We start from the raw sequence: 25847 nt of genomic DNA on the forward strand, positions 1-25847 counted from the left end.
TCCTTTCTACAAATGCTAGCTGATTCCAGCATTTTCAGATCTGTCTTTATAGCAAGGTGGAATTTGACCTTCAAAAATGTTTAAAACTAATAATAATAATAATATTTCTGTTTACTGCAATGAAATTAAGCCATTTTCCCCTTATTTTGTAATTTGCTTTTGTGTTTCAAAAATGGGTAGGACAAGTACTAGTGCTCTTCTTTATGAGCCTATTTGTGTTTTCCAGCTCCTCCAGCAAAACTACTACCGTGTGAGGCGCTGCATCATGGTGCTTGTTAATACTGGTCGCTTCATTAACAGTTGCTTTGAATGGGAGTCAACGCAGAGGAGTCTCACAGCCTTCTTGGTATGTACAATTCAGGATTACCACAATCATGTTGAAGGGTTTTAGATTTATGAAATGAAATGCACAATCATGCACACTGATTAAAGCAGGTTTGATTTGTACAGGAAAGGATTTTGCTACATTTGCAAATTAAATTCAATAAAATAATAGGCTTACTTAGGAACATGTTGAGATTCTAGTGAGTGCATTAATAAATCTTCATATGCAGAACAATGAATATATGTACATAATATATCATTGTTATTTGTAGGAGAAGTAAAGTTTGGGGAAATACTTTGTGTACTATGTGATTTGTTATCTGTTGGCCATATTGCTTATCTTACTCCCTCAAATGCTGAATGGGTCTTGATTTTAATGGAAGGGGAGCAGGTGTAACGTGCATGAGGCATGTAATGTGTGCACACTCTGAGAGGATGAAACCTGGCCAACTTTAACAGCCGATGCCTTGTCTCTGTAACTTGGCCTAATCTGACCAGATTCGCTAATTGTCCAAGAGCAGGGATTCAAAGGCAGGAGCTCTCAGCTGCCAATTCATGAAATGGTCTGCAGCACTCAGGGAACTGAAGTACCAGGACCTGAACTGTGTGGTTCAGAGATTGGAGGGAAATGGAGGAAGCACAGCTAAAACAATACCAAAGCTTCACAGAGGCCAAGATGAACATTCCCACTGCTCCTGAGGCTCCTTCTTCAAACCTGGGACTAAGATTCCAGAACTTTACAAATTTAAAGCTGGACACCAATATTTTATAGCTGGTGTTGTGCACATCTGCTTTAGAGAGAAGATTAATATCAGGACATGGCATGAATGCAGCAGGATTAGGTAATTCACTATGGTCATTTAAACTGCGACCACGAGGGATCAATGGAAGCAAGAGTGTTGCTGTCATTTAATACTGGAGTCCTTATTTTGGATCCTGGTTTGTACTACTGGATCAAGTGGATGTTTTCCTGGAATGTTTTCTAAGGAGTGTTTGCAGATGACTTGGACTGTTGATTGAAACATGACCCTGCCTAGTGTCTATACATTGACTCTTTCCATGAAGGTTTACAGAATATTGTACATTCCTAGAAACTCTAGTTCAATATTCTGGAGTAAATTAAGGAAATGTGAAGACAATTATAGTCCCTTACCATACCTTGCCTGAGATCACCTAACCTAGTAGACTTCTAGCTTCTTTAGTGTAGTGTGCACTTACTTGACTGCTTCAGTCCCAGAGAGAAGCATTGAAATTGTGATTTTTAAATTTATGGAGTAAAATACATTTTTAAAAGATAAAAATGTGTGATTTTCATGCATATTATAAACTAATAGCTTTCTTCTCTTAAACATGACAACGTATTAATAAGGTCAAAAAAGATCCATTAATTCTCACTCCTCTCATTAGAAGGTGAGAAATCTTACAAAAACTGTTTTATCTCACCTTAGTTTCCTCTGCTTTATTAGAAATAGTTCCACTGTCACAATTGTCTCTTCATAATTATAGTCTCTCATCCAAATTATTCTGGTGGATTAACACTGTAGGGTCCCTCTAGTCTTAATGATTGTTCAAATGCAAGGTGAGGAATAACCTCCTGACACCAAAACAACTCCAGATGTTAAAGGTGCAAGAGTACTGCTGAGGAACAGTAACATCTGCCTGCCTGGAGGATGTTGTGACATTTAATAAAAACGGTAGGACTCCAGAATAGGTTAATCAGCAGATATCCTGTATCTTCAATTACCCATCACCCGAATTGTCTGGTAAATAGAAGGGTGGCAATTTTTTTAAGTTGAAGTTCACATGCAAAAGTCAATACATCATTTTAACAGAGGAACTTTTAACCTTTTTTTTAAAAGAAGTACAGGTAATTTGCTGGGCCAGCATTTTCGTCTGCATTAAATGAGATTTTGCAAGTTGTATTCTCATCTGTGTGACACTATTCAACATTTACATTTGATATTTCACACAGTTAATTTCTGGTCTAAAAGCCTATTGGGATTTGAACTGTAGTGCTACATAAAAGAGGCAGTGTATTGATCAGTTAACATTTCCCTTGCATTTTTTTGTATGCCTTGAAATTAATGAGACTTCAAGACAAAAATGTCAAAGTACTCCAGTAAGCAATGATGATTAGTTTTACATTTACAATCTCTGGTCTACTCAAATTAATAAATCGTAGATTATTGAAAAAGCCTTGCTTCTGCTTACTGTGCACATAAAGGAGCAGCTCAGCCACTGAAGGGAGTATTCTCATTCAAAGTTTGGGGCAATCTTTAACTTCACAGTATGCCTAGTTTGCTTTTATTATTAACTCCTTAAGAACAAATAACAGATGGAATGAATTAATTTTGCAGTCTACTTGGATAGTTGGGGGAAAAACAGAAGTTTCCAAGATCCTTCTGTTGATTCCTCGAATATACTTTTCTTTAATTACTTGCAAATAACAGTTTTTTTTAAACTGTGTTGAGTTCCTCACTCCTTTGGAAGTAAATTTGCTTCATTTAGAATCAGTTACTTTTTAATGGAGTCAGCATCTGCAACATGGTGGACTGATGGACTGGTGTGCTTTATATGGAGGTGTGACTGAATGCCAGAGATTGTGGCATTTTTGTTCAGCAATCTTATGCGCTGTTGGTTGCTGTATTCAGATGGCACAACAGGTTTGGGACAGTGCAGAGGGATTTGCAGAGCACTCTAGATTATTAAGTCAACGATCTCGATTTGAGGTATATTCTGTCAAATAGGTTCAAGGAAACATTCAACTATCTGCCTCTTTTACACATTGAGAGCTTCTGTGGATCTGCAGACTTGTCCCAGATTTTACAGTTCTGGTTTCTTGTGCTCGTGATCTTCTATTGTCTGATTCACATGATTTTTTTTATGACTTTGAGTCAGAATCTAGGTGCTTCAGGATTTTTGGTGGTGTATACTGGAATGTGATATACTTCTATTCTGGACATAGCATGACTGATTCTGACTCTACTTGTGCATCCATTGTAGTTTAGAAAATGTATTTGTAGACGTGCTGTTGATACTGGAAGTGCATTAGCATATGAATCTAAATGTAACCTGCATCCCTAAAACATCAAGGCAACTAATCAAGAGTTAAACAATGCCTATAGCTGTAATTAATTTCATCTGATACCAGCAGATAGAATTGCACAATGTTTTTGAAGTGTTTACTTTTGGTGTTTATCTAGTCAGAGCTTCTGATAGTTTAATGTCCAGACATTGCACTTTAGGCATTCTTGATGCACTCATTGGATGCTGGATATAACACTAATGCCAATCTACAAATTTATCACAGAATTGGGCAACTGGCTTTTAGAAATTGTTGTTTTGTAGACAGGGAACTGCCCCTAACGCCCTGGCCTGTGACTGCCAATCATGGAGATGAGGGAGAGCAGGGAGTGTGGGGGTGGGGGAACAGGGTGGTTCCTGTCGGATCTGGTTATTTTCAAATCCGCAGGTTCTTTCAGGAGTCCAGGAATGAGTTGAAAACAACTTGGTGCTTCACAAAGTTTTATTGGAAAGTTTAAAACAAAGAAACAGTCACAGAGCACGTGGCACTGGCTTTGATGAGCTGAGACAAAGGAACTAAAGAAAGCTCAGGCCAGGGGACCGGAAGGGCAAGAGAGAGATTAACAAAAAGCAACACCTTTTATACCTGAGATAAGAGATGCTCTTTAGCTAACAATAGTCCAATCAGGAAACCTATTAGATACCTGTGGCCAAACCAACCAATGAAAAAACCACATATTCACCTGATGGACGAACCAATAAGCTGGTAAGCGGCCATTCCTTGTGCAGCCACTTGAGGTGTATTAAACACTATATATGTTAAAAGACTAATTAAAACAGTCGAATCCAACATTCCCAACAGTTGGTTGTGAAATGGGTTGAAAATATTGTAGAATGAGGGATGGAGGCAGGAAAAACAAGGGTGGGAGGAGGGTATCAGCTCATGGGTCTTCCTCTGGAGACCACTCTGTAACTGTGGAGGAAGCCCAATGGTGCCTCATGGTTGTGGGTGGCCCCATACTCCTCCAATCAGCAACAACATCGGGCTCACATATCAAGGTTTTACTACTATTCTAAAAACTTCAATTATATTGGGCCATGGTGAGACCATACCTGGGAATCAGGAGATATGGGTATAGGGCAAGAATATGGTGCTGAGGCAGAAGATCAGCCATGGTTTTGATGATGATTGAGTAGGCTCAAAGGTCCTGCTCCAAATCCTTATGTTCTTATTGTCATGAAAACTAGACCTGCATGTTAGTGACATGACCTGATGCACAAAATATGAGAGTGGAATGAAATGCAAATTCCAATGAATGATGGCAGCACGTTCCTGATAGGTGGGACCTCAACAAGCAATGGCTGCAAACATTTCAGAACACATGCAAACACTCATTTTGCACAATCTATGCATTAAAAGGCACAAATGGATCCTAATTCTAGGCATTAATGTTTTAGAGACTGAGAAACTCCTTCACTTCAACCATCTAACAGGTGCTCTTTCCATGGAGCAGCTTCACCAGAGTATGGAGGGTTGAAGGGTGAGGCAGCATTTAAAGAGCATCCATTGTAAGATATTTATCCCTCCCCTTCCCACTTGCCCCCAAGAAGAATCTATAGGTTCATTTATTCAGGCATCTGTAACAGTGACACTCAACTTCTTGTCGTGTTAAATGAGAGTTGGACCCACAGAAACGACCGAGTGTATATGTATCATTAGCTTATCTGTTGATGTCAACATAGAGTTTGTTTCAATTTGACTGAGCTCTCCATTTCAGTATTTTGTTATTTCTATTAATTGTCACTGTGCTGTTAGAATAACACTTGGCATGTAATTTAGAAAGCCATGGTGGAAGGTGTGAATTTAACCAGTGGGTAATGCATATGCTAAGGAATTACCAAATCCACTGAAATTTAACATATCATGGAGAAAACTTCCCAGTGGAATGGAATTGAACACTTAAAATAGAGTAGTTCCACACCCCATTCTGCTCCAATCCATTTACAATTGTTAAAACTACTAATGAGGATGAGTCATCCACTTGACAATAACAGGAACATCATTATCAACTTTATCTAGGCATCAATTAGCTCAATAATACCCCAACATTTACATTACATGGGATCTGAGAAGTTGCCACACAAAAATAAGTACTTCTTTGTATACTATGAATTCCTGTCATATGGTTCCTGGGGGCCATGATTGCTGCCTCTGATTATCCCTTTGCCTCACCATTCCCCATACAAATATCTCTTCTTCTCCTTCCACTCCTGTGTGGTGGGTCCGAGGTGACTTTTGACGTTAATGTGGGAACCACAGAGGAGGCAGGAGAAACCTGATGGGGCAGGCACCTGTGTGGTTTATGCTTCTTCCCCCATTTATGCAGGACTTCTGTGTGTTCACAATGCCCGGCCTTGAAATTCTCAGTACCATCATGAATGCTCCTTCTCCACTTTAAGTGGGCATGAGTAAGAAGAGATTCCCAGGAATCAGTGGGGATGTTGTATTTCTTCAAGGAGGCTTTGAGCACATCTTTGAACCTTCTGTCTGCCTAGTAAACTCATCCTGTGACAGATCGGGAATGGAGTGTTTTGGAAATCTGATGTTGAGTGTGTGAATGAACTGCTGGAGTATAGCTGGGGATGTTGGCCTGGGAAAGGACACTGACATTGGTTTGTTTATTCTGCCAGTGAATTTGGAGGATTTTGCATGGATGATGTTGGTGATATCTTTTCGATGCCTCATGATGCTTACTGCAGGTTGTCCAGTCTCAGAAGCACATCAGGTTTTTTTAATGGTTGACCAAAGCCTGTTCTAGCATGTTGAAGGCAATGGTAAATTTCTGCACCAATCTTGGCTCTCACTGAGAAGTAGCTCCCGAGATATGAAAAGTGGTCCATATTTTCCAGGGCCTCTTCATACATCTTTATTGTCAATTTCACTTGGAGAATGCTGCTTGTCTCATGCAGAATGAAGAGTACCAGGAGTGCAGTAGCTGAGTTAATGAGCTGATGATCTGGCTGTGTGCACATTGATGAGGTTTTTGACCAGTTTGTTGATTGATTTACATAATCGACATAGTTAAAACAGATGTACATATTCAAGGGACATTGGTGCCACTACTAAATGAAAAATGCAAAATCAGTCCTGATTTGTGCTGATGTTTAGTGTACTAACATTTTTAAATGAAATATGTGATTTGATTTCACCAAAAATAGGTTTAATATTTTAAGAACATAAAAAATAGAACTAAGGCAGCAGATCATTCAGTCATTCATGCCTGCTTTGTGTGGCTGATCTTTCACCTTGGCTTCATTTCCCTGCACTAACCCATATCCCTTGGTTCCCTTCATACCAATCCATTTTGAATATCATCTTGGAGGGTAACAAATGTAATCCCACTATTTGCCAAAGGAGGGAGAGAGCAAAAGGGGAACTGCAGACCATTTAGCCTAACATCAAGAATAGGAGAAATGGTAAATTATTAAGGAAGTGGTAAAAGAGCACTTACAAAATAATAAAAGGATTGAGCATAATCTGAAATTGATTTATGTAAGGGTAATCATGTTTAACTAATCTGTTAACATTTTTGAAGAAAATAAAGAAAAGGGGGTAGATGGTTGTTGGTTTTCCTTGCTGTGGTGTCTAGAACAACTGTCACAAATGTCCTCTGCCCCTTATAATTTCTTACCTCCAACCAGACTAACATTTCTGGATTTTCCAAAGTAAGATCCTATTTCTTTATCCCAGGTCTGCCCTTCCTTCTTTGCCATTTTGCTGACCTCTTCTACAAGTTAAATATCCTGGAATATTTAATTCTCGACATTACTGGTTTTGTGTCTCTGGATTGGGCTCATTTATGCTTATTGGTGTTATTAATTTGTCTACTTTGTTGCAAGTACTTTGCATTCAAATAAAGAGCCTTCAATTTTTGTTTTACATTTTTTTCCCCCCAATCTGACTTATTGGAAGCAAACTCTTAAGTTTGAATGCTCTGTCACCTCCTGACACACTTGGGTTATCATTACCCATTTTGCAACCCTGAGCTATTGCCTCATCCCTTTTTAACTTACTAGATTTTGCCTCACCAGAACACCAGGCACGGTAGTGTAGCGGTTAGCATAACACTATTACAGCGCCAGTGACCCGGGCTCAATTCCGGCCACTGTCTGTAAGGAGTTTGTATGTTCTCCCTGTGTCTGCGTGGGTTTCCTCCGGGTGCTCTGGTTTCCTCCCACATTCCAAAGGTGTATGGGTTAGGAAGTTGTGGACATGCTATGTTGGCGCTGGAAGCATGGCAACACTTGAGGGCTGCCCCCAGAACAGTCTACGCAAAAGATGCATTTCACTGTGTGTTTCGATGTACATGTGACTAATAAAGATATCTTATCTTAAATTTCATTGAAAGCTTTATTGATAGCCTATATATTGGAACATTTTTAATAGAAATTGACATGTTGGTATCTAATTTTACAAACGATTATATAAATAGATTTTATTTTATTAGCATTTTTATAGTTTTAATAATCATTTTACTGAATGTTATGCAGTTCAGGCAAATTTAAAAAGACATCTGCTATATTCTGCTTCTAAAATGAAGGCCAATATTTTGAGGAAATTAAGCAACTTCTTATCTATTTCCAATATTTCCTAATAAGCTTGAAAGTTCTAAACAAACTTGCAGAATCTAATGAGAGGAAAAAAATGGTGCTAACTCACTCCACATCTCTCTACCCCCAACTGTTTGTGTTGGTAATGGTTACAAAGGGCTCAGATATGTATTAGTTAATTTAGATTATTTAAAATTGTTTTAGTTGATTTAATTTTTGTTTTATTTTAAGTTTTAAATAATATTTTTATAATGTGAAACATTTGTAATACTTTTTGAATGTCAGAAACATTAAATTCTTTGACAGCCACGTAAACAGGCGGATTGTGTCAGCCTGCTATCAAAGTTTTATTTCAGCTTTCTTGTGAGAGAGGTTATCCCTGGCATTTACAATGTGGAAGGTCCTTTTGTTAAAGAGGCCAACCCTTCTACATAGGATCCCTCTGGAGAAAACCAGGCAGTATAAACTCGTTCTTCATAGTTCAACAACAGATGTGGACTGCTTGCCAGTAATTGCAAATTCCAGGCCAAAGAAAAGTAATTTCAGTACTTTGCAAATAATTTTGGAGCTTCAGTCTCTATTCAAATCTGCAGAGTTGAATATTTTACCTTAACACATTTACTGTGCCATTTGAGTTTTTTTTACATCTATTGATATTATGATGTATCTCACTCCAATTTTGTGTATTTGGCTGAGGAACTTGAAAAAGAGACAATCTGCGCCAGCTGTAAAGCACAGCCATGGTTTCTCGCATATAGATTCTCTTACTTTTAAACTTCACATATTGTCCTTTGGGAGAACAGGGAACTGTTAAACTGTACAGTGCCTCGGGCAGAAAGTTGTTAAATCTACTCTGGAGCTTCATTTTGAAGAAATACCAAAGGCAAAATTTATTTCTGATTTTTGCTTTTCTATTTCTATGAAATATTAATGATGAAATCTTTGGAAGTTAAAAAAAAAGACATTTCTCTTGTTCTGATGTTAACCTTTGCCCCACTGTATATAATATATATACAAGATATATTTGGAATCTTTTACAACTTTAAAGCACCCTATTAGACCACCATTATTGTAGACCCTGAGTTAATTCCACATTTCAAAACAATTTGCATCAGCATTGAGGGCATCTTGTTCTAACCAACTGTTTTGGCATGTTAACATTCATATGTAGCTGGAGAAACTATGTAATAAATTATGCTGTTTTCAGGCGACAGTTTAGAAAATGAATAAATGAAAAAAAAGTTATTATTAAAACAAAATACCTTGTTTAATAATACTAATAGGTGATTTCTAAATAGACATAGTGCTCTACAACATAATGCAGTTCTAAATCACATTTTCAAATGTCATTTTAGGTATTTTTTTATTAAGTAGATGAAAAAATTAACCTGCAGGACATTTGTTTATTATTAATGTTTGCTGTTATAATCTTGTACTTGGTTGCTGGCTGTCACATTATAGAAATATTACTTTGAGGTCTGAATGTTAATCAACTGTAGATTTTAAAAAAATGTCTGGTCAGTTACAAAATAGGGCATTTCTGCAGGGAATGGCAATCCAATCAGAAGCATTCTTGCATAGCATCTCTTTGAAATGTTCAGCTTAACTCTTTAAGGTCTACGGACCTTGAATATCTGGAACCAGGAAGAGAGGGTGGAGGATTGTTGTACAGGAATCCTGGAAGTACACGTTTCCTAGTCATCCTGCAGAAATTAACCACGTTGCTTTTCAACAACCAACATGGGCTCAGACAAGGGTGTGGGTGGAGGGTTTTCCTGCTAGTCATCATAGACTGGTGTCAGATGTCAGAAACTCCTGTGTCATAGGATGGAGGGTAAAGCGAATATAATGGTGCAAGTGGAAGAGTCAGGAGTGCAGGTAAGCATATTGGGTCTGGAGAACACTTTCTTATTCCACCTGGGCAGCTAGAAGTGCAGGAAAGGTGCTTAACAAATTAAACTCTCCCTTCTTAACTCGTCTCACCATCTTGGTGTCCTGAGCATGGGAAAGTGCTGTTAAGACAGAGACACAGACTCCTTAAAAGTCTTTGGTAGCTGATCTGGCAAATGAGCAGGTTGGATAACAACAACCGACACAACCACTTCCTCACCCCACCATTCCGCCATCCCTTCCAACAGCTTGCTTTCATTAAAACTGAAAGTAGGCAGGTTGGAGTGGCATTTGAGATGGATAACACATTACTGACTCACCAGACCGGAATTCACCTCTTCTTGGGAGATAAAATTCCCTTCAGGACTTGGAAGGAAATATGTTTTCTCCTAGATTATGAAAACAAATAGCACAAAACTGCCAAAGTAAAGGGCACACAGAAGATCACTGTGATTATAGTGCATGCAATTAATATTTAGTGGCTTAAGGTCAAAACTATATTTGTATTTTAGAAATTAAGATCTTATGTGAATTTTGGAAAGTGGGATGTGAATTGATAATCAATATATTAGAGCATAATATTAATCCTTCAATTTCATTAGAATTGCAAGTTTATTTGCCTAGGGATAAGAAGCTTTCTTAAGGTAATCCTGAATTCTCAATTGATATATCATATGTCTCAATTATGACAGGGTCTTGCAATAGAGGAGAAAACAGATGATGTCTTGGGGTTTGCAGATGTCAGAACATAAACTCATCTGATTGCTCATTGGGGACAGCTGTTGTGTTGTTACAGATGCCCTTGTGGGAATTCTGAAAAGAACATTCTGCTGAAGATGTTTTGGTATTGTTATATCCCTGCCATAGTTCACAGTGGATAAGAAAAATGCAGTTTCTCGGTGCTCTGCTCCAATTAGTAGTGCTGTGGTGCCAATATTTTGAACCTTGGGTTATGGAGGTGTAGGGGCCTCCTAAAGACTTGCAACCCATTCACAGAGCCAAAAAAACAAATTTGAACGCAGTTTACTATGGTGCAATAAATTGAAAGATTCATTGGACAAGCTGTATGGTGGTGGTGGTGTCAGTTTAGTGTTGGACAACGGAAGGATTAACTGCCGAAAACGGTGTTTATCAGTGAGTGGACAGGTTAAATTTGCACATGAATAATGAAGTTCAGAGCACATTCTCATATAACCTCCACATGTTTACAATGAGCAAGTTATTAGAAAATGTACATTGAAAAATATTACTCATAAAATGCTGGATTCACTGATGGGTTAACAAAGTGGTTGAGTTGAAAATACGTTCTTTACATAGCATAGGACATGAAGTCGATAGACTCAAGATAAATATCTTGTCTGTCCTGACATTGCCTTGATGCTGCAGTTTAAGTATAAAGTGCATGGTTTGGAGATGAGACTGCAGATGCTGGAATCTGGAGCAAAACAAAAAAAAACTGCTGGAGGAACTCTGTAGGTCAGCAGCATCTGTGGAGGCAAGGGGATGGTCGACATTTTGGGTCGAGACCCTGCATCGGGACTGACAGTGTGGAGGGAAGGCAACCAGTATAAAGAGTTGAGAGAGAGGGGTGAGGCAGGGGCTGGTAGGTGATAGGTGGAACCAGGTGAGATGGGCAGATGGAAGCAAGTTGGAAGGAGGGAGGGAAAAGTTTAGAGGCAGACGCTGATGGATGATTGGTGGAAACAGATAAGGAATAAAATAGGCAGATGGATCCAGGTGGGGGGAGGGGAAGGGGAAGTAGAGACAGAAGCTGGGAGGTAATAAATGGAACCAAATAAGGGAGGTATGATGGGGAGATGAAACCAGATGGGGAAGGGGATAGGAAAGGTAGGCCCAGGGAGAAGAAACCCAGGTGGATAGGGGTGTGGGTGATGGACAGATGGAATCAGGTGGAGGAGGGTAACAAATCTAGGAAACGGGAGGGGGATGGGGTGAACAAAGGATGAGAGGACCTAGGTGAACCTGTAGGAATGGGAAAGGAACACAGGCAAATGGTTACCTGAAATTCAATGTTCATACCACTATGTTGAGGCTACCCAAGTGGAATATGAGGTGTTGTTTATTTTTGGACTTTTACAGTTTGGAAATGCTTTATCAAATCTCAACCAGCATGGTATAATGTCTGGAGAGGAGATAATGATAGAACTCTAACGGTCTGACCTTAGCTCTACCATTAAGGTGTCCCTTGGCATCACTGAGACAACATAGTCCTACATAGTTGTTAACGCCAAATTAGAAGAACGATGAGAAATCAGGAGAATCTGCACAGTTCTTTCACAATTAAATATCAATACTTGAATCTAGTTTGAGGAGAGGTATATTTTGTTCTCTGCTGTGGCAATGGTGGAAACTTATCCACAATTCAGCTGTAATTAGTACAGAATGCACTTTGTTCTTTTGTCACTGCTCTTACTTTCTAACTGCTCCCATTCGCTCATTTGCCATATAACCTTGTTTATAGCTTATCCCCAGGGTCACCCTGGTTTTACCCTATTAGAGACATTCCCCATTTCTCCCCCCTGCCCCCCACTCCGACCCTTCATCTTAACAAGCTTCTTTTGTCTCCTTCCCAGTTCTGGTGAAGAGTCTTCAACCTGAAACGTTTCTCTTCGCACAAATCCCGTCTGATCTGCTGAGTAATTGCAGCATTTCCCCTTTTTATATGAAATTAGCACTTCCTCTTCTCTGTGTGGGAGGACTCACAAAAATGTTACTGTTGAACCCCTACATTTTATGCTGATGGTGCACGGCATATTCTTGAATTTAGGCTTGCAGGTCTCCCTAGTCAGAATAATTAGGGTATTAATCAGCATTTATTACTTTTATTTCCTGTATTAAGAATGCTTCATGCTGACAGTGGAAGCTGGAAATGGAAATGTGCTGTATTCCCAGAAATGAACAGCTACAATCGCAATAAACACAAATGTTCACTAATGAGATTTTGTGAACAGGTGCATAATACTAAATCTGAGAGCACTAAATATTTCTGGCACAGATACCACCTCATTAACGATGAAAGAACTTTGTGAGATATGTTTGCATTCATGCAGTACTTTTGAAAAACTCAGTACTTGGCAAATTCTTTGACAGACGTATTGAATACTTTATTCACTTTGGTAATGTTGGATAATACTTCACATTACTGGCAGTGCCTGAAATGTCACTGCCACCAGGGATCAGGTAGGGGATGGGAGGTTGTGATTAGCTAAATTGATGTACCCTCCTGTTTGCATGAGGCAGAATTGGAATAAATATTTGGGTCACCAGTATTAATATTCCCTTCTGTGGGTCAGTGTCAAATTTTCTTTGCTAGCACTTTAGTGGAGCACCTTTGAAAATGTTTGTCTGTTAAGTACACATTCAATTCTCATTTGTTAGATTATCATTTCTGTGGACTTTTCACTTTGCCAGTTCTTTTTCATTTTCGGTTAACTGCATTGAAGTTCCAAAAAAGGCATTTATACCTTTTACAATTTTAATTGTAGTAATTGTTCAGGGTTTTATTGACGGATTGTATTTGTTTGGACGTCTATTAAGCTCTTGCTAGTGTTCCCATGTGAAGCAGACCTGTGAGACCTTTACTCAGCTCTACCACCCTAAGAATGCCTATTGCAAGTTTTAAATAATCAACAGCAGCAAATTCACAAGTGTTATCCCATCAAGAAACAAACCAATCTACTGAATTAACTTCTGCTGCTGCAGATTTGAAACTATCTGACAATTTACAGTAATAAAGCAGAAATAATTAACCTGTACCTGCTTGGCAGAAATGGGTCGAACATTTGTTAACATGGCTAGCAAGGACTGCTGCCTTGTTTCCATTGATTTTTGCAAAGTTAATTGCAGCTACTTTTGGGCCACTGAAGTGCTGGCCTAAATCAGGCAGCAGTCTCATAAAAACAGAGGGATCTAAAATGTAAATTAGGGCTCCAATGTTACTTTAATGGGCTGTTGAATGGGACACCCAGGTCAGGCACCCTGCTTAGTAATACCTGGCGTTGGAGAAAAGGAGACCCTCTGGGCTAAGTCAGTAACATAAACTGAAATGAGAAACTTGAGAGCCCTCCAGACTTCATCAAAGAAGCCCTCTTCCTTCCTCTGGAACCTGGCAGCTGCTGTCGACCGGCAGATGCAAATGAAATCCTGGAATTAAGTTAGTCCAGGCTCCGGACTGATGACCTGTCTCTTGCTCAGCCTCAGAGACGATTGAATTCCCATTACAAATCCCATGACGGATCCTGAAAATGCTCCAAATTAGTAGGTAGAGAAATTGCACCAATGATGCTTACAAGAGAAAAGCAGGCACAGGCACCATTAGGGGTGTATCTGCATATCTTGTTGCCGATAACCAATAGAACTTTGGCAATTCCTCAAATGTGAAGGCTTTTCTTGTCTGAACCACCATTTTCAATAGGAAGTGCATTTTTTTTTATTATTCTGCAGTTAACTAGTAATTATATAGATGCTGATCTACAGGCAGACTCCATTTCACACCAAATACAATGGAGTGGGACAAGGCCATTTGTATTTGGTGTACAATTGAGTTATTTGTAGAAAACAATACAAAATAAAATTAAAAACATTTCTTCCTCTCAACATGCAGGAAATTTTTAATTTTCTGTTCCGATGGTGATACCAATTTTGGTTTAGTTTGCATGGGTGTCAGTAGTGATCAGCTGCTTCACCTAAATAATCACATTTTATTTGTGTAACCAGAAGGTACAAGTCTTTAGTGTATATGATAATGAGTCATCACACACTAAAACCTTGACACACTGAAGCAAACATAGACAGATAAGTTCCTATTCCTGTGTTCAGGAGTGCAATAGACTCCATTCCAACTGCCATGACCAAAACCAACTAATCTGGTTATTTTATTTTGGCGCTATTTGATTGTACAGCACTGCAGTATTAAACAGAAAAAAACACTTTTTTTTTTAGCAACAATTAAGAGAATCCAGTTATTAAGCAGTATTGGCCAAAGTTACTTACCAAAGCAACATCTACTCTGAATAATCCATTTTTTTATGCAAAGTAAAGAGATGAAGAGAACTAACATGTCTCAAAAATTATCCCCAGATGGTAATGCACACACGCTACTGGGTTGCCGCCACACATTGGAAGCAGAACACGATTCACTGCTGGTACTATATAAGTACTGCCACTGACTGTGGTGAATTTCTAGGCAACTGGATCTTAAGAATTGGAAACATTGTATTAAATCTTTCAACTTCAGAGTGAAGCAGCTCAAATGCGTGATTGTGAATTTGAAGATTAAGCATTACTTTACTGCACACAGGCAGTGCCAGAGTTAATATTTATTGGTTTTGTTGTGCCGAAGACGGTAGTTATAATTTATGTGAGAAAGATTGCATAAATATGAATTTGAATAGACTGGCTGTTTAAATTCTGTGAGAGGAAACCCAGAGTTACCTACCACACTCTCTCAGGGATCATATTTCCATTTACCTTTCCACTCGTACACCTGCAAATTAAGTTCTCTCCCGTTTCACCATGAGAGAACAGTCCCATTGTGACAGGAAGTAGTGTTTGTTTCTGGGAGAAAATGATTCCAGTTCTGGACCTGAAAGGAAGACAAGGGCATTATTTCACATGGGATCATAAGCATCACTGCTTTTGTAAGAAAACAAATTTGTTGTAACTTTATCAAGCATTTAGCACTGAAGAATCACAAATAGACACTGTAGTGTATTATACAAGTAAAGAGAAAGAACAGTTGTTCAGCATGCAAAGAGAATGTAAGCATTTTATTCTTGGGCTTTCTTTATCAAGGCTGGTTTTACTATGAAGTTGAAAATATTTTGGTTGCAATCTCGGCACCAAACACCTGTTTTAAATTTCAATAAATAAAGCACTGTGAGAAATGTTACAAAAATGTTTGTGGCCGTCTTGTGGTTCTTTGATACATTAAAATTGCAGTTTTCCTGAGGCCACTACAAAATGTCAATGAGTCATGTTATTTCTTTAAGGCAGGGTCACGTCCTGGAGTAATGAACTCCCCATTACTACTTTTGTTCTTGAAGCCAAACTTTGTTTGACTTGACCTTAGTTAACTTGAAGCAGTAATGGGCATAAACTCAGGGGCTGTCTTAAGCCTCCACTCCTTGTAAAAATGAATAATTAAAATTCCTGACTTCATACTGAGTGTCAGCTGCTGAAAAGCACTAGTTAGTACCCATCTGGTAGTAAGCTGGAGATTTGCACGGATAAGAGGCATTTTCCCCAAAGAAACAATGGAAGCACTATTGCAAGCATATTAGAAAAATGTATCTTCTAACTAAATGGACAGTGGCAATGGATTACTTGCTTTCCAAGGGTACTTATTTAGTCTAAGGAAATGAGTGTTATGTTACCTTTCAAATAAAATAAAAGGGAAATCATTCATTGAGATTTTTAAAAAGTACAGCAAAACGATTTTTCTTATCAGCAGAATGCATATTTGAATTTTCATTGTGACAGTCCTTACTCTGAACTGTACGTTTTGACAGATTTTATTATGATGCGTTGTTTTGTGCTGACATAATCCAGGTTTAATATTGTAATGTAAAATTGGAGTGCAAGGTGAATAATTAATAATTATATTCAATAATAATGCTTAATCCTCTTGAAAATATATAAATATATGCATTCATGCATTTGGAATTAAAACAGAAGAGAATGAGACTAAAAACTGAAATTACTGGATCTGCCAATCTAGAGGAATTAAATGGACATCATTAAAAATGCAAGAAGAAAAGGGAGTGATTAGGCTACATGGTCACTCAATCCTGCTGCATCATTGAATAAGATCATGGCCAATCTGCCATTTGCCTTGCCAAATCTGTCAGAATCTTATATTTCAATAATATTACCCCACATCTAATACACATAAGCTCTACCTGCTCAAATTTGTAATTCAATTTGTCAACATTCTCTGAACTGCCTTCAATGCAATTAAACAAAAGCTGTACAGAGTACTCTAAATGCTGTGGCAATTTGTACAGTTGTGGCAAGACTCCTCTACTTTTATACTACATTTTGTTTCCTTTCCTAGTTAGTTTCTGGTTTGCATGCTAAATATCTGTGTTTCATCTATGAGGACACTTCATCTGCCAGATTTCTGCCCACTTACTTAACCTATCTATAATCCTCTTTTTAACTTGTGTCATCAGCAGATTTGGATACTATATACTTGGTTCCTTCATCCACCTAACTTATCAAGATCACTTTGTATCCTCCTCATGACTTGCAAATCTTATTGTCTTTGTATCATCAGCAACTGTGGGTATAGTACATATTTTCCTTCATCCAAGTCAATAATATGGAGTCACTGTCAGTTGCTCAGTCCTTCATTCATTCAGACATATTGCTGCTAATGCCTTGAGGTCTTACCTTGCACAGTAATCTTTTATGTCGCACCTCTCCCAATATCTTCTGGAAAACCAAATACATTACGTCTACTAGTCTTCTTTATCCAACTGGCTTGTAACAACTTCAAAGCACTCTGGCAAATTTGTCAAACATTATTTCCCTTTCATAAAACCATGTTGACTCCACTTGATTGAATCATCATTTTCTAAATGACCTGTTATTACTCACTTGGTAATTGATTCCAGCATTTTCCCAATGACAGATTTTAGGCCTATGTTTTCCTGCCTTGCTTCTTGTTCCTGTCATCAATTCATTAAATACTATAATGCCTAAAAGTTGAAGTAGTATACCATCATTAACATAATAACCATGATTAACATGAGCATCGTCATAGAAAAACAGAGATAAAGCCTCTGTAAGGTAGATTCTATGGTACACTTTAAAGAAGGAAAGAAAGATTGAAAGCTGAAGAGGTTTAAGGAGGGTTTAGGGTTGAGACAGATGAATGCAAAGGCGCCTTTGATGCAGTGATTAAAATCAAGGATAGCTAAAATATTAGAATTGGATGCGTACAGAGATTTTAAAAGGTTGTAGGACTGGAGAAGGTTACATAGATCGAGAGGGGTAGTCAAGGAGGCATTTCAAAATGTGAATGAGAATGTTGAAATCCATTTATTGCTCATAAGGAGCTAATGCAAATTAGTGAGCAAAGAAATAATAGATAAATGGGATGGTGTGAGTTGAGATATGGGTAGTAAAATTTTGAATGTTTAAGTTATGGAAGATAGAAAGCTGAATCAGTGTTCTGGAAATTCATGCCTAGAGTCAAATGTTCAAATAGTTTGCTGTTTCTATAGCTTCAACAATAGATAATTCACCTCCATGTGATGGTGCCAGGCTTAGTATTTCATTTTTCTCCCAATTATGTCATCAACAAGAGCCTCCTATTTATCGTGCCTTCATGGCACCAGATGGAGAAAAAGAAAAGGAACATTAGCAAAAGGGAAGAGATATGATGAGGAATAGATGAAGCTTCAAAGGACAAAATGAAATCAATCTGCCAGCATTAGTGAAGCAGTGGAGACCAGAGAGTGAAGAGTGCGGGAAAGGATGAAAGCACCACAGCGCTTACCACAAGCAGTTGAGTGGAAGAGGGGAGATCCCAGAGAAGTAGGGATAGAAGCCAAGGTGGACTTGGGTAAAAGAGCACGAACAAGGCAGAAAGAATCATATAGCTAGAATGGAAACTTCATTGAGAGAAAAAGTGATCACCTATGGAACCGAGATTGGTCATAGTCCAAATGTAAATAGATTGATCCACAATGAATTTAAAACTGATAAGAACATTGTTTGCAAGTGAATGCAAGGTCTGACCTGAATACTGTATGGTTTGATCCTGATCTGCTTTGACTTGTATTCTACCTTTTATTGGCTTCCTGGAGTACTGTGGAAATAATGTTAACCATGTTATGGGAGAGATGGTTTACCCGTAAAGAAGGGTCAGAGAAAGGAAACTGAATTGATAATTTGAATAAGGCAGTAAGAGGCTGCAGAAGTTTAGACTGGAGAAGGACAAGCTCAGAAATGGCCAGGTTGAATTATTCTTTATCTAAATGGTATAGACAAGATAAATGTCTGTGGTCCTAAAACTACTGTGCTCAAAGAGTATATTGTGGCCGTTTTATATTGGAAGCAGGGTCCAGATAAGCCCAGTTGATGCAAAAGCAAAATAGCTCAGGTGCTGGAAATCTGAAATGAACATTAAAAAATGCTGGAAACACTCACAGGTTTACAAAGTCTGCAAATGACCCCAAAATTGGTGGTATAATAGACAGTGATGAAGGTTGTCTAAGGTTACAACAGGATCTGGATCAACTGGGAAAGTGGGCAAGGGAATGGCAGATGGAATTTAACTCTGACAAGTGCAAAGTGATGCATTTCAGGAAGTTAACTCAGGGCAGGACACACACAGTGAACAGTGAGGCCCTGGGGTACAAGTATGTAGTTCCCCGAAAGTGGCGACACAGGTAGACAGAGTGGAGAAGAAGGCATATGACATGCTTGCCTTCATCGTTGAGGCATTGAGTATCGGAGTTGGGACTTTATGTTGCAGTTGCACAAATTGTTGGTTAGGCTGCAGTTGGAAAATTGTGTGCAGTTCTTGTCACCACACTGTGATTAAGCTAGAAAAAATTCTCAGGAATGTTGCCTGGACTGGAGGGCTTGAGTTATAAGGAGAGACTGGATAAGTTGGGACTGTCTTCCCTGGAGTGAAGAAGGCTGAGGGGTGACCTTATGGAGGTATATAAAATCATAGAGGACATAGAGAGGGTAGATAGTCACAACCTTTTTCCCAGGGTAAGGTAGTCTAAAACTAGAGGGCATAGTTTAGAGAGGAAAGACTTAAAAGGCACCTGAGGGGCAAGTTTTTCACACAGAGGGTGTGGGTGTATGGAAGGAGCTGCCAGAGGAGGTGGTAGAAACAGGTACAATTATAATGTTTAAAAGACACTTGGACAAGTACATGGATAGGAAAGGTTTTAAGGGATATGGGCCAAATGCAGGCAAATAGATAGGCATCTTAGCCGGCATGGATGAATTGGACTTGTTTCCATGCTGTATAACGAATCACCCAGTTGATGAAGGGATTGATGTGTGAAGAGGTTTTGAATACATCAGACCTACACTCATTGGAGTATAGAAGTATTGGTATTGGTTTATTATTGTCACTTGTACCGAGGTACAGTGAAAAACGTATCTTGCACACCGGTCGTACAGGTCAATTCATTACACAGTGCAGTTACATTGAGTTAGTACAGAGTGCATTGATGTAGTACCGGTAAAAACAATAACAGTACAGAGTAAAGTGTCACAGCTACAGAGAAAGTGCAGTGCAATAAGGTGCAAGGTCACAACAAGGTAGATCGTGAGGTCATAGTCCATCTCATTGTATAAGGGAACCGTTCAATAGTCTTATCACAGTGGGATAGAAGCTATCATTATGTCTGGTAGTACGTGCCCTCAGGCTCCTGTATCTTCTACCCGATGGAAGAGGAGAGAAGAGAGAATATCCCAGGTGGGTGGGGTCTTTGATTATGCTGGCTGCTTCACCAAAACAACGAGAGGTAAAGTCAGAGCCCAAGGAGGGGAGGCTGGTGTCCGTGATGCGCTGGGCTGTGTCCACAACTCTCTGCAGTTTCTTGTGGTCCTGGGCAGAGCAGTTGCCGTACCAAGCCGTGATACATCTGGATAGGATGTATCACGGTGCATCTATGGTGCATCTGTAAAAGTTGGTGAGAGTCAAAGGGGACAATCCAAATTTCTTTAGCCTCCTGAGGAAGTAGAGGCGCTGTTGAGCTTTCTTGGCTGTGGCATCTACATGATTTGACCAGGACAGGCTGTTGGTGATGTTCACTCCCAGGAACGTGAAGCTCTCAACCCTCTCAACCTCAGCACCATTGATGTAGACAGGTGCATGTACACCGCCCCCTTTCCTGAAGTCAATGACCAGCTCTTTTGTTGACATTGAGGGAAAGGTTGTTGTCATGACACCATTCCACTAAGCTTTCTATCTCCATCCTGTACTCCGACTCATCGCTGTTTGAGATACGGCCTACAACGGTGGTATCATCTGCAATCTTGTAGATGGAGTTAGAGCAGAATCTGGCCACACAGTTGTGAGTGTATAGGGAGTAGAGTAGAGGGCTGAGGACGCAGCCCTGTGGGGCACCAGTGTTGAGAATAATTGTGCCGGAGGTATTGCTGCCTATCCTCACTGCGGTCTGTTTGTTAGAAACAAGGATCCAGTTACAGAGGGAGGTGTTGAGTCCTAGGTCTTGGAGTTTGGTGGCAAGCTTGCTTGGGATTATTGTATTGAAGACAGAGCTGTAGTCAATAAACAATAGTCTAATGTAGGTGTCTTTACTGTCCAGATGCTCCATAGCTGAGTGTAGGGCCAGGGAGATGGCGTCCGCTGTAGGAAGAGGTGATTCTATTGAAACGTGTACCATTCTGAGGAGGACTGAAATGAGAGGATATTTCTTCTTGAGAGGTATCTAGAACTAGGGAATGTAGTTTCAGCAACACACACAAAATGCTAGAGGAACTCAGCAGGTCAGGCAGCATCTATGGAGGGAAATAAACAGTTTTGGGTCGAGTTGACTGTTTATTTCCCTCCATAGATGCTGCCTAACCTGCTGAGTTCCTCCAGAACTTTGTGTGTATTGCTCCAGATGCCCGCATTTGCAGAATCTCTTATGTCTCTAATGTAGTTTCAGAATAAAGGGTTGCCTATTTAAGGTGGAGATGAGGAGGATATTTTTTCTCTGAGCATTGTGATTCTTTGGAATTTTCTACTCCAGAAAGCTGTGGAGATAGTAGATATATTCAAGATGGGTACTGATAGATATTTGAATACAAAGGAGTTGAGAGCAGGAAAATTGTATTGGTGCCAAGTTTGGATTGGCCACGGTCTTATTGAATGGTAAAGTTGGCATGAGGGACTGGTTGGCCTACTACTGTCCCTGTTTCTCATGTCCTAACTCTCCTGACATGCGTGAATAACATATTCATTGGTTAATTAGCTGCCATAAAGTGTAGGGAATTGGCAGAAAGGGAAGCTGTTGGGAATGAGAGAGAGAGAACAAATGAGAATACATTGCAGGGCTACAGGGAAATAAGCATCACCTCAATGGCCTGAATGGTCTTCTACATCATAGTATGCAAATATTAAAACAGGATAGCGTGCTGGATCCAGATGACTGAAAAATTTTCAAAGAATTTTGAAGCATAACTCTGCTTAAAAGTTTTCTTGACTTTCCTGAAAATTCATTTTGCCTTATTCATCTGAAGACTTCGAGTTCAAACTGGAGTCCTCTAGGAAAGGATTGTGGGGAAGGATAGTTTGTCATTTAATCTATAAAAGCAGTAAAACAAGATTCCCAATGGAAATAACATTGATTTAGAAAATCTAAAGCATAGATTAATATCCATGTGCACGATGCAATGGAACTTTGACAAAAAACTTGATTGTGAAGCATAATTGTATATTTACTCTGCAGTTTAAGAAATCTACTGAGTGCTCCCTTCTTGTGATGCAGTAACATAGGGAGATGGCTGGACATATACAGAGGACTCCCTAGGTTTGCAGTGTATGTCAGGAAGCCACTTTTAATTTTCATTTGAACTTTGGTGGTCACTCATGCAAATCTGAGTCAAGCTTCAGCGTAGTTTAGAGTCGGAGTCCAGCACAGAACTGGCTTCAGAATGGTGCACTTAACCCTTGTCATAGTGTAAAAGTAACTGGATATGTAAGGGTTAATAATGTACGGCTGTTATTGCTTCAACCATGGTGTGACTATAGTTATGACTGTAAGATGTGCAGGAGCTTGGGAGTGCTTAAGGCATATCTTGTTTTGCTAAATGTTTGCTGTAAGCAACTGCCCAAGTGTGTGCAACTTTGCACGTAGGTATCTTTAGATTAAGTATAAAAGGAGGGACACAAACATGTAAATCTTTGAGTGGGGATCAGTACAGAGCTCGGGTTACAGTGTTTGCTCTTTCTCTGTATCCCTCACTCCTGCTAGTGTTAAATAATAAAGCACTAATTGTATGCTCCTTGGTTCTGTTGTTTTCTGCTTTATTACAGCACGGGTCAACTTTCACAGTAGCTCTCCTTAGTACCCTGCAACTATCCCCTTTAGCCCAGCTTCAGCAACAACCAGTCTAATCTTGATCTCAACCCATCGATGAGCAGCTGGATGTGAGCTCTCCCCCTCATGCCCTGAACCTTGTGGCCCCACACACCTTTCCCCTCAAGTTGTGATCAGGGGTCTGTGATCCTGAAACTCGCCTGTTTTCCATTGCAGAACGAGCAGAGGAAATGCCCTGAGTACTTTAAGTGCGCAAGACATGTTTTATTCCATGCAACCCTTAGGCAGTATTTCGATAGTATTTTGACCTCAAGAATAATATTTGTTGGTCCAAGGAATGCAACTTTAATGCATGTTTCCAGATGCCACAGAATTTCCAGGCCATTATTTCTGATATGTTGCAAATTGAAAAGCATGGAGAACTCTAGGTGATCTGCAGGAAACCCATCAAATAAATTAGCAGCAACAAATACACAGATCCTTTTGCAGATACTTTGCCAATAGAGTTGATGGATTTCGATGCTTCTTTAATTCTTCTCCAGAGTTATGCCTTTGGAGAATGTGGAAAATTACCCACATCCATTCCATTCACAAAAAGCAGGACATATACAGTTTAACTAATTCCTGGCTGATCAGTATAGCCTTGACAATTAGCAAAGTGATGGAAGCCGATGTTGACAGTGCCATGAAGTGGCACCTACTCACTGATGCCCAGTTTGAGCCTCACCAGGCAAACTCTGCTCCAGACCTCATCACAGACTTGATCCAAACATGACCAAGGACTGCGTTCCTAACAGTGACTGCTCTTGATATCAAGGCAGCATTTGACTGAGTGTGGGATCAAGGAGGACTGGTAAACCTGACATTAATGTGCATGGGAAGCCACTCTAATGATTGGAGTCATCCTTGCAAGTAGGAAGATGGTTGTGGTTAACAGAAATCAATCATTCCAATACAGGACAGTACTACGGGAGATCCTCTGGAGAGTGTCTTGGTTCCATATATCTTCAGCTGCTTCATCAATGACCTTCCTTCAATCGTAAAGTCATATATTTGCTGATAACTGCATAATGTTCAATTCCATTTGCAACTCCTCAGCAACTGAAGCATTCTGTGCCTACATGCAGAAGACCTAGACAATATTCAGGTATGAACTAACAGATAGCAAGCAACATTTGTACCACAAAAATATCAGGCAATGACTTTCTCCAACAAGGAAGAATCTAACCATCTACTCCTAACATTCATTCCCTCCGGGATGCAGTGTGTCATCTACAAAATGATAGGTAACTTTTCCACAGTTACCCAGGGTAGTCCAATAGCACCCCCCAAACATGTGATCCCTATCACCAGGAAAAACAAGGGGAGCAGGTGCACAGGAACAATATCATCTGCAGGTACTCCTCGAAGTCCCAATTTAGAAATATATCAGTAGTCATTCATCATCACTGCGTCTTTAAAATGGAACCTAATTAGATATTTGAAACTTTTTGTTGTAGGTAAAGAGTGCTGTTTAGTTATTCTAGCATTTCTAAGCACTTTGAACAAGGAACAATGCAGCACAGAACAGGCCCTTCGGCCCACAATGTTGTGCTTTGAATCTGAGCATATTACATGTGATATGCAAGGAGACCAACAGGCTCATCTATGCTGTCTCTCAGAGCAATCCCTTTGTTCCCACTTATTCCCCTGTACCCTATTTTCTCTTCCATGCCCATTCCCCAGTTTTCTCATCAGCCAACTACACCAGGGATAATTTACAGGATTAGATTAATCTGGCAACCAGAATGTGGGAGGAAATTGCAGCAGCTATGAGAAGCCCATGGGATCACAGAGAATGTGCAAACTCCACAAGGACAGCACTGGAGAACAAAATTAAACCTGGATCTCTGGAGCTATGAGACAGCTGCTGTAGTTGCAGCACCACTGTGCCACCCTGTAATATCCTATTCTGCTGTTCCCACATTGTGATTTAGTCATGTAGTATGTTCATTTTCTGATTTATTTATGATTGCTGAACAGACAAGGCTTGTCCACATTATCAACACTGGTAGATAAGGATGGTGTTCCTTGGCACTCTATTACCCCTTTTGCTGCTGTAATATCCTGTCTCAGACAGCAAAAATGGCATATAAATGCATATTTTGTTTTCAATAGATGTAGATTTAGTAAATGCATATAGAGTGGTTTGATTTGGAGTCTCTAAAGGATCTATCATTGGCCCCCATCTCCTCCGTATAGATGCACTACTCCGTGGCATCATGTTAAAATGGGCCAACTTCCACATATAAAGTAATGACACCAATATCATTCTCTTGACCCCTCCTTTGTCTCTACAGTGTCAGCCTGCTTGATCAGCATCCAATTAACTCCAGTTAAACAACTGGTAAGCTGAAGACATTGAGTTTGGCTGCCACCACAAATCACATTGGCTAATCATCAGTTTCAGCCCTATTCCAGTATTACTTCATGCTGAAGTGAACTGTTTATAATCTTGATCTCATTCGAACTAATCATCTGCTCATTAACTACACTTGGCTCTAACCTACCTCAGCCAACTTTACTTTGCCCTTCATTTTTTTTAATTTTCTTACAACATAGAAGGAGTTTATTCTGTTCATTGAGTCTATGCCACATCTCACAGCATTCTGATCCTTCCCATTCCCCTGCTTATTTCCCTGTAACCCATCTTGTCTTGCATATCCATCAACTCTTCCCCGATTCTCCTGCCACCCACCAACACTGGAGACAATTTAGAGTAGCCAGTTACCTCACCAACATACCGGTGGGATGCAGAAGGATGCTATAGTAGCCGGACTAAGCACACAGGGTCACGGAGGATGTGTAAACTCCGCACAAACAGCACCTGGGTCACTGGAACTGTAAGGTAGCAGTACTCCCTGCTGCTCCACTTTGCAGTTCTTGCCATTGTCACTGCCAAGGCCTTGACTATTC

General features: G+C 39.6%; 1 protein-coding gene across 4 annotated transcripts in view; it reads left to right on the forward strand.

Annotated features, from left to right (window-relative positions):
• LOC127572741 (multiple C2 and transmembrane domain-containing protein 1-like) overlaps window positions 1-25847 on the forward strand; it is a 409900-nt gene that overhangs the window by 272492 nt on the left and 111561 nt on the right. For 3 of the 4 annotated variants that reach the window (XM_052020315.1, XM_052020316.1, XM_052020319.1), the window contains one exon: window positions 227-346. The exons of the other annotated variant lie outside the window; for it this stretch is intronic. In XM_052020315.1, the coding sequence (XP_051876275.1) occupies window positions 227-346 (120 nt within the window). The remainder of the gene's footprint in view (window positions 1-226; window positions 347-25847) is intronic. 4 annotated transcript variants of the gene reach the window in all.

This window comes from Pristis pectinata, chromosome 7 (genome assembly GCF_009764475.1).
Source record: "Pristis pectinata isolate sPriPec2 chromosome 7, sPriPec2.1.pri, whole genome shotgun sequence".
Lineage (NCBI taxonomy): Eukaryota > Metazoa > Chordata > Chondrichthyes > Rhinopristiformes > Pristidae > Pristis > Pristis pectinata.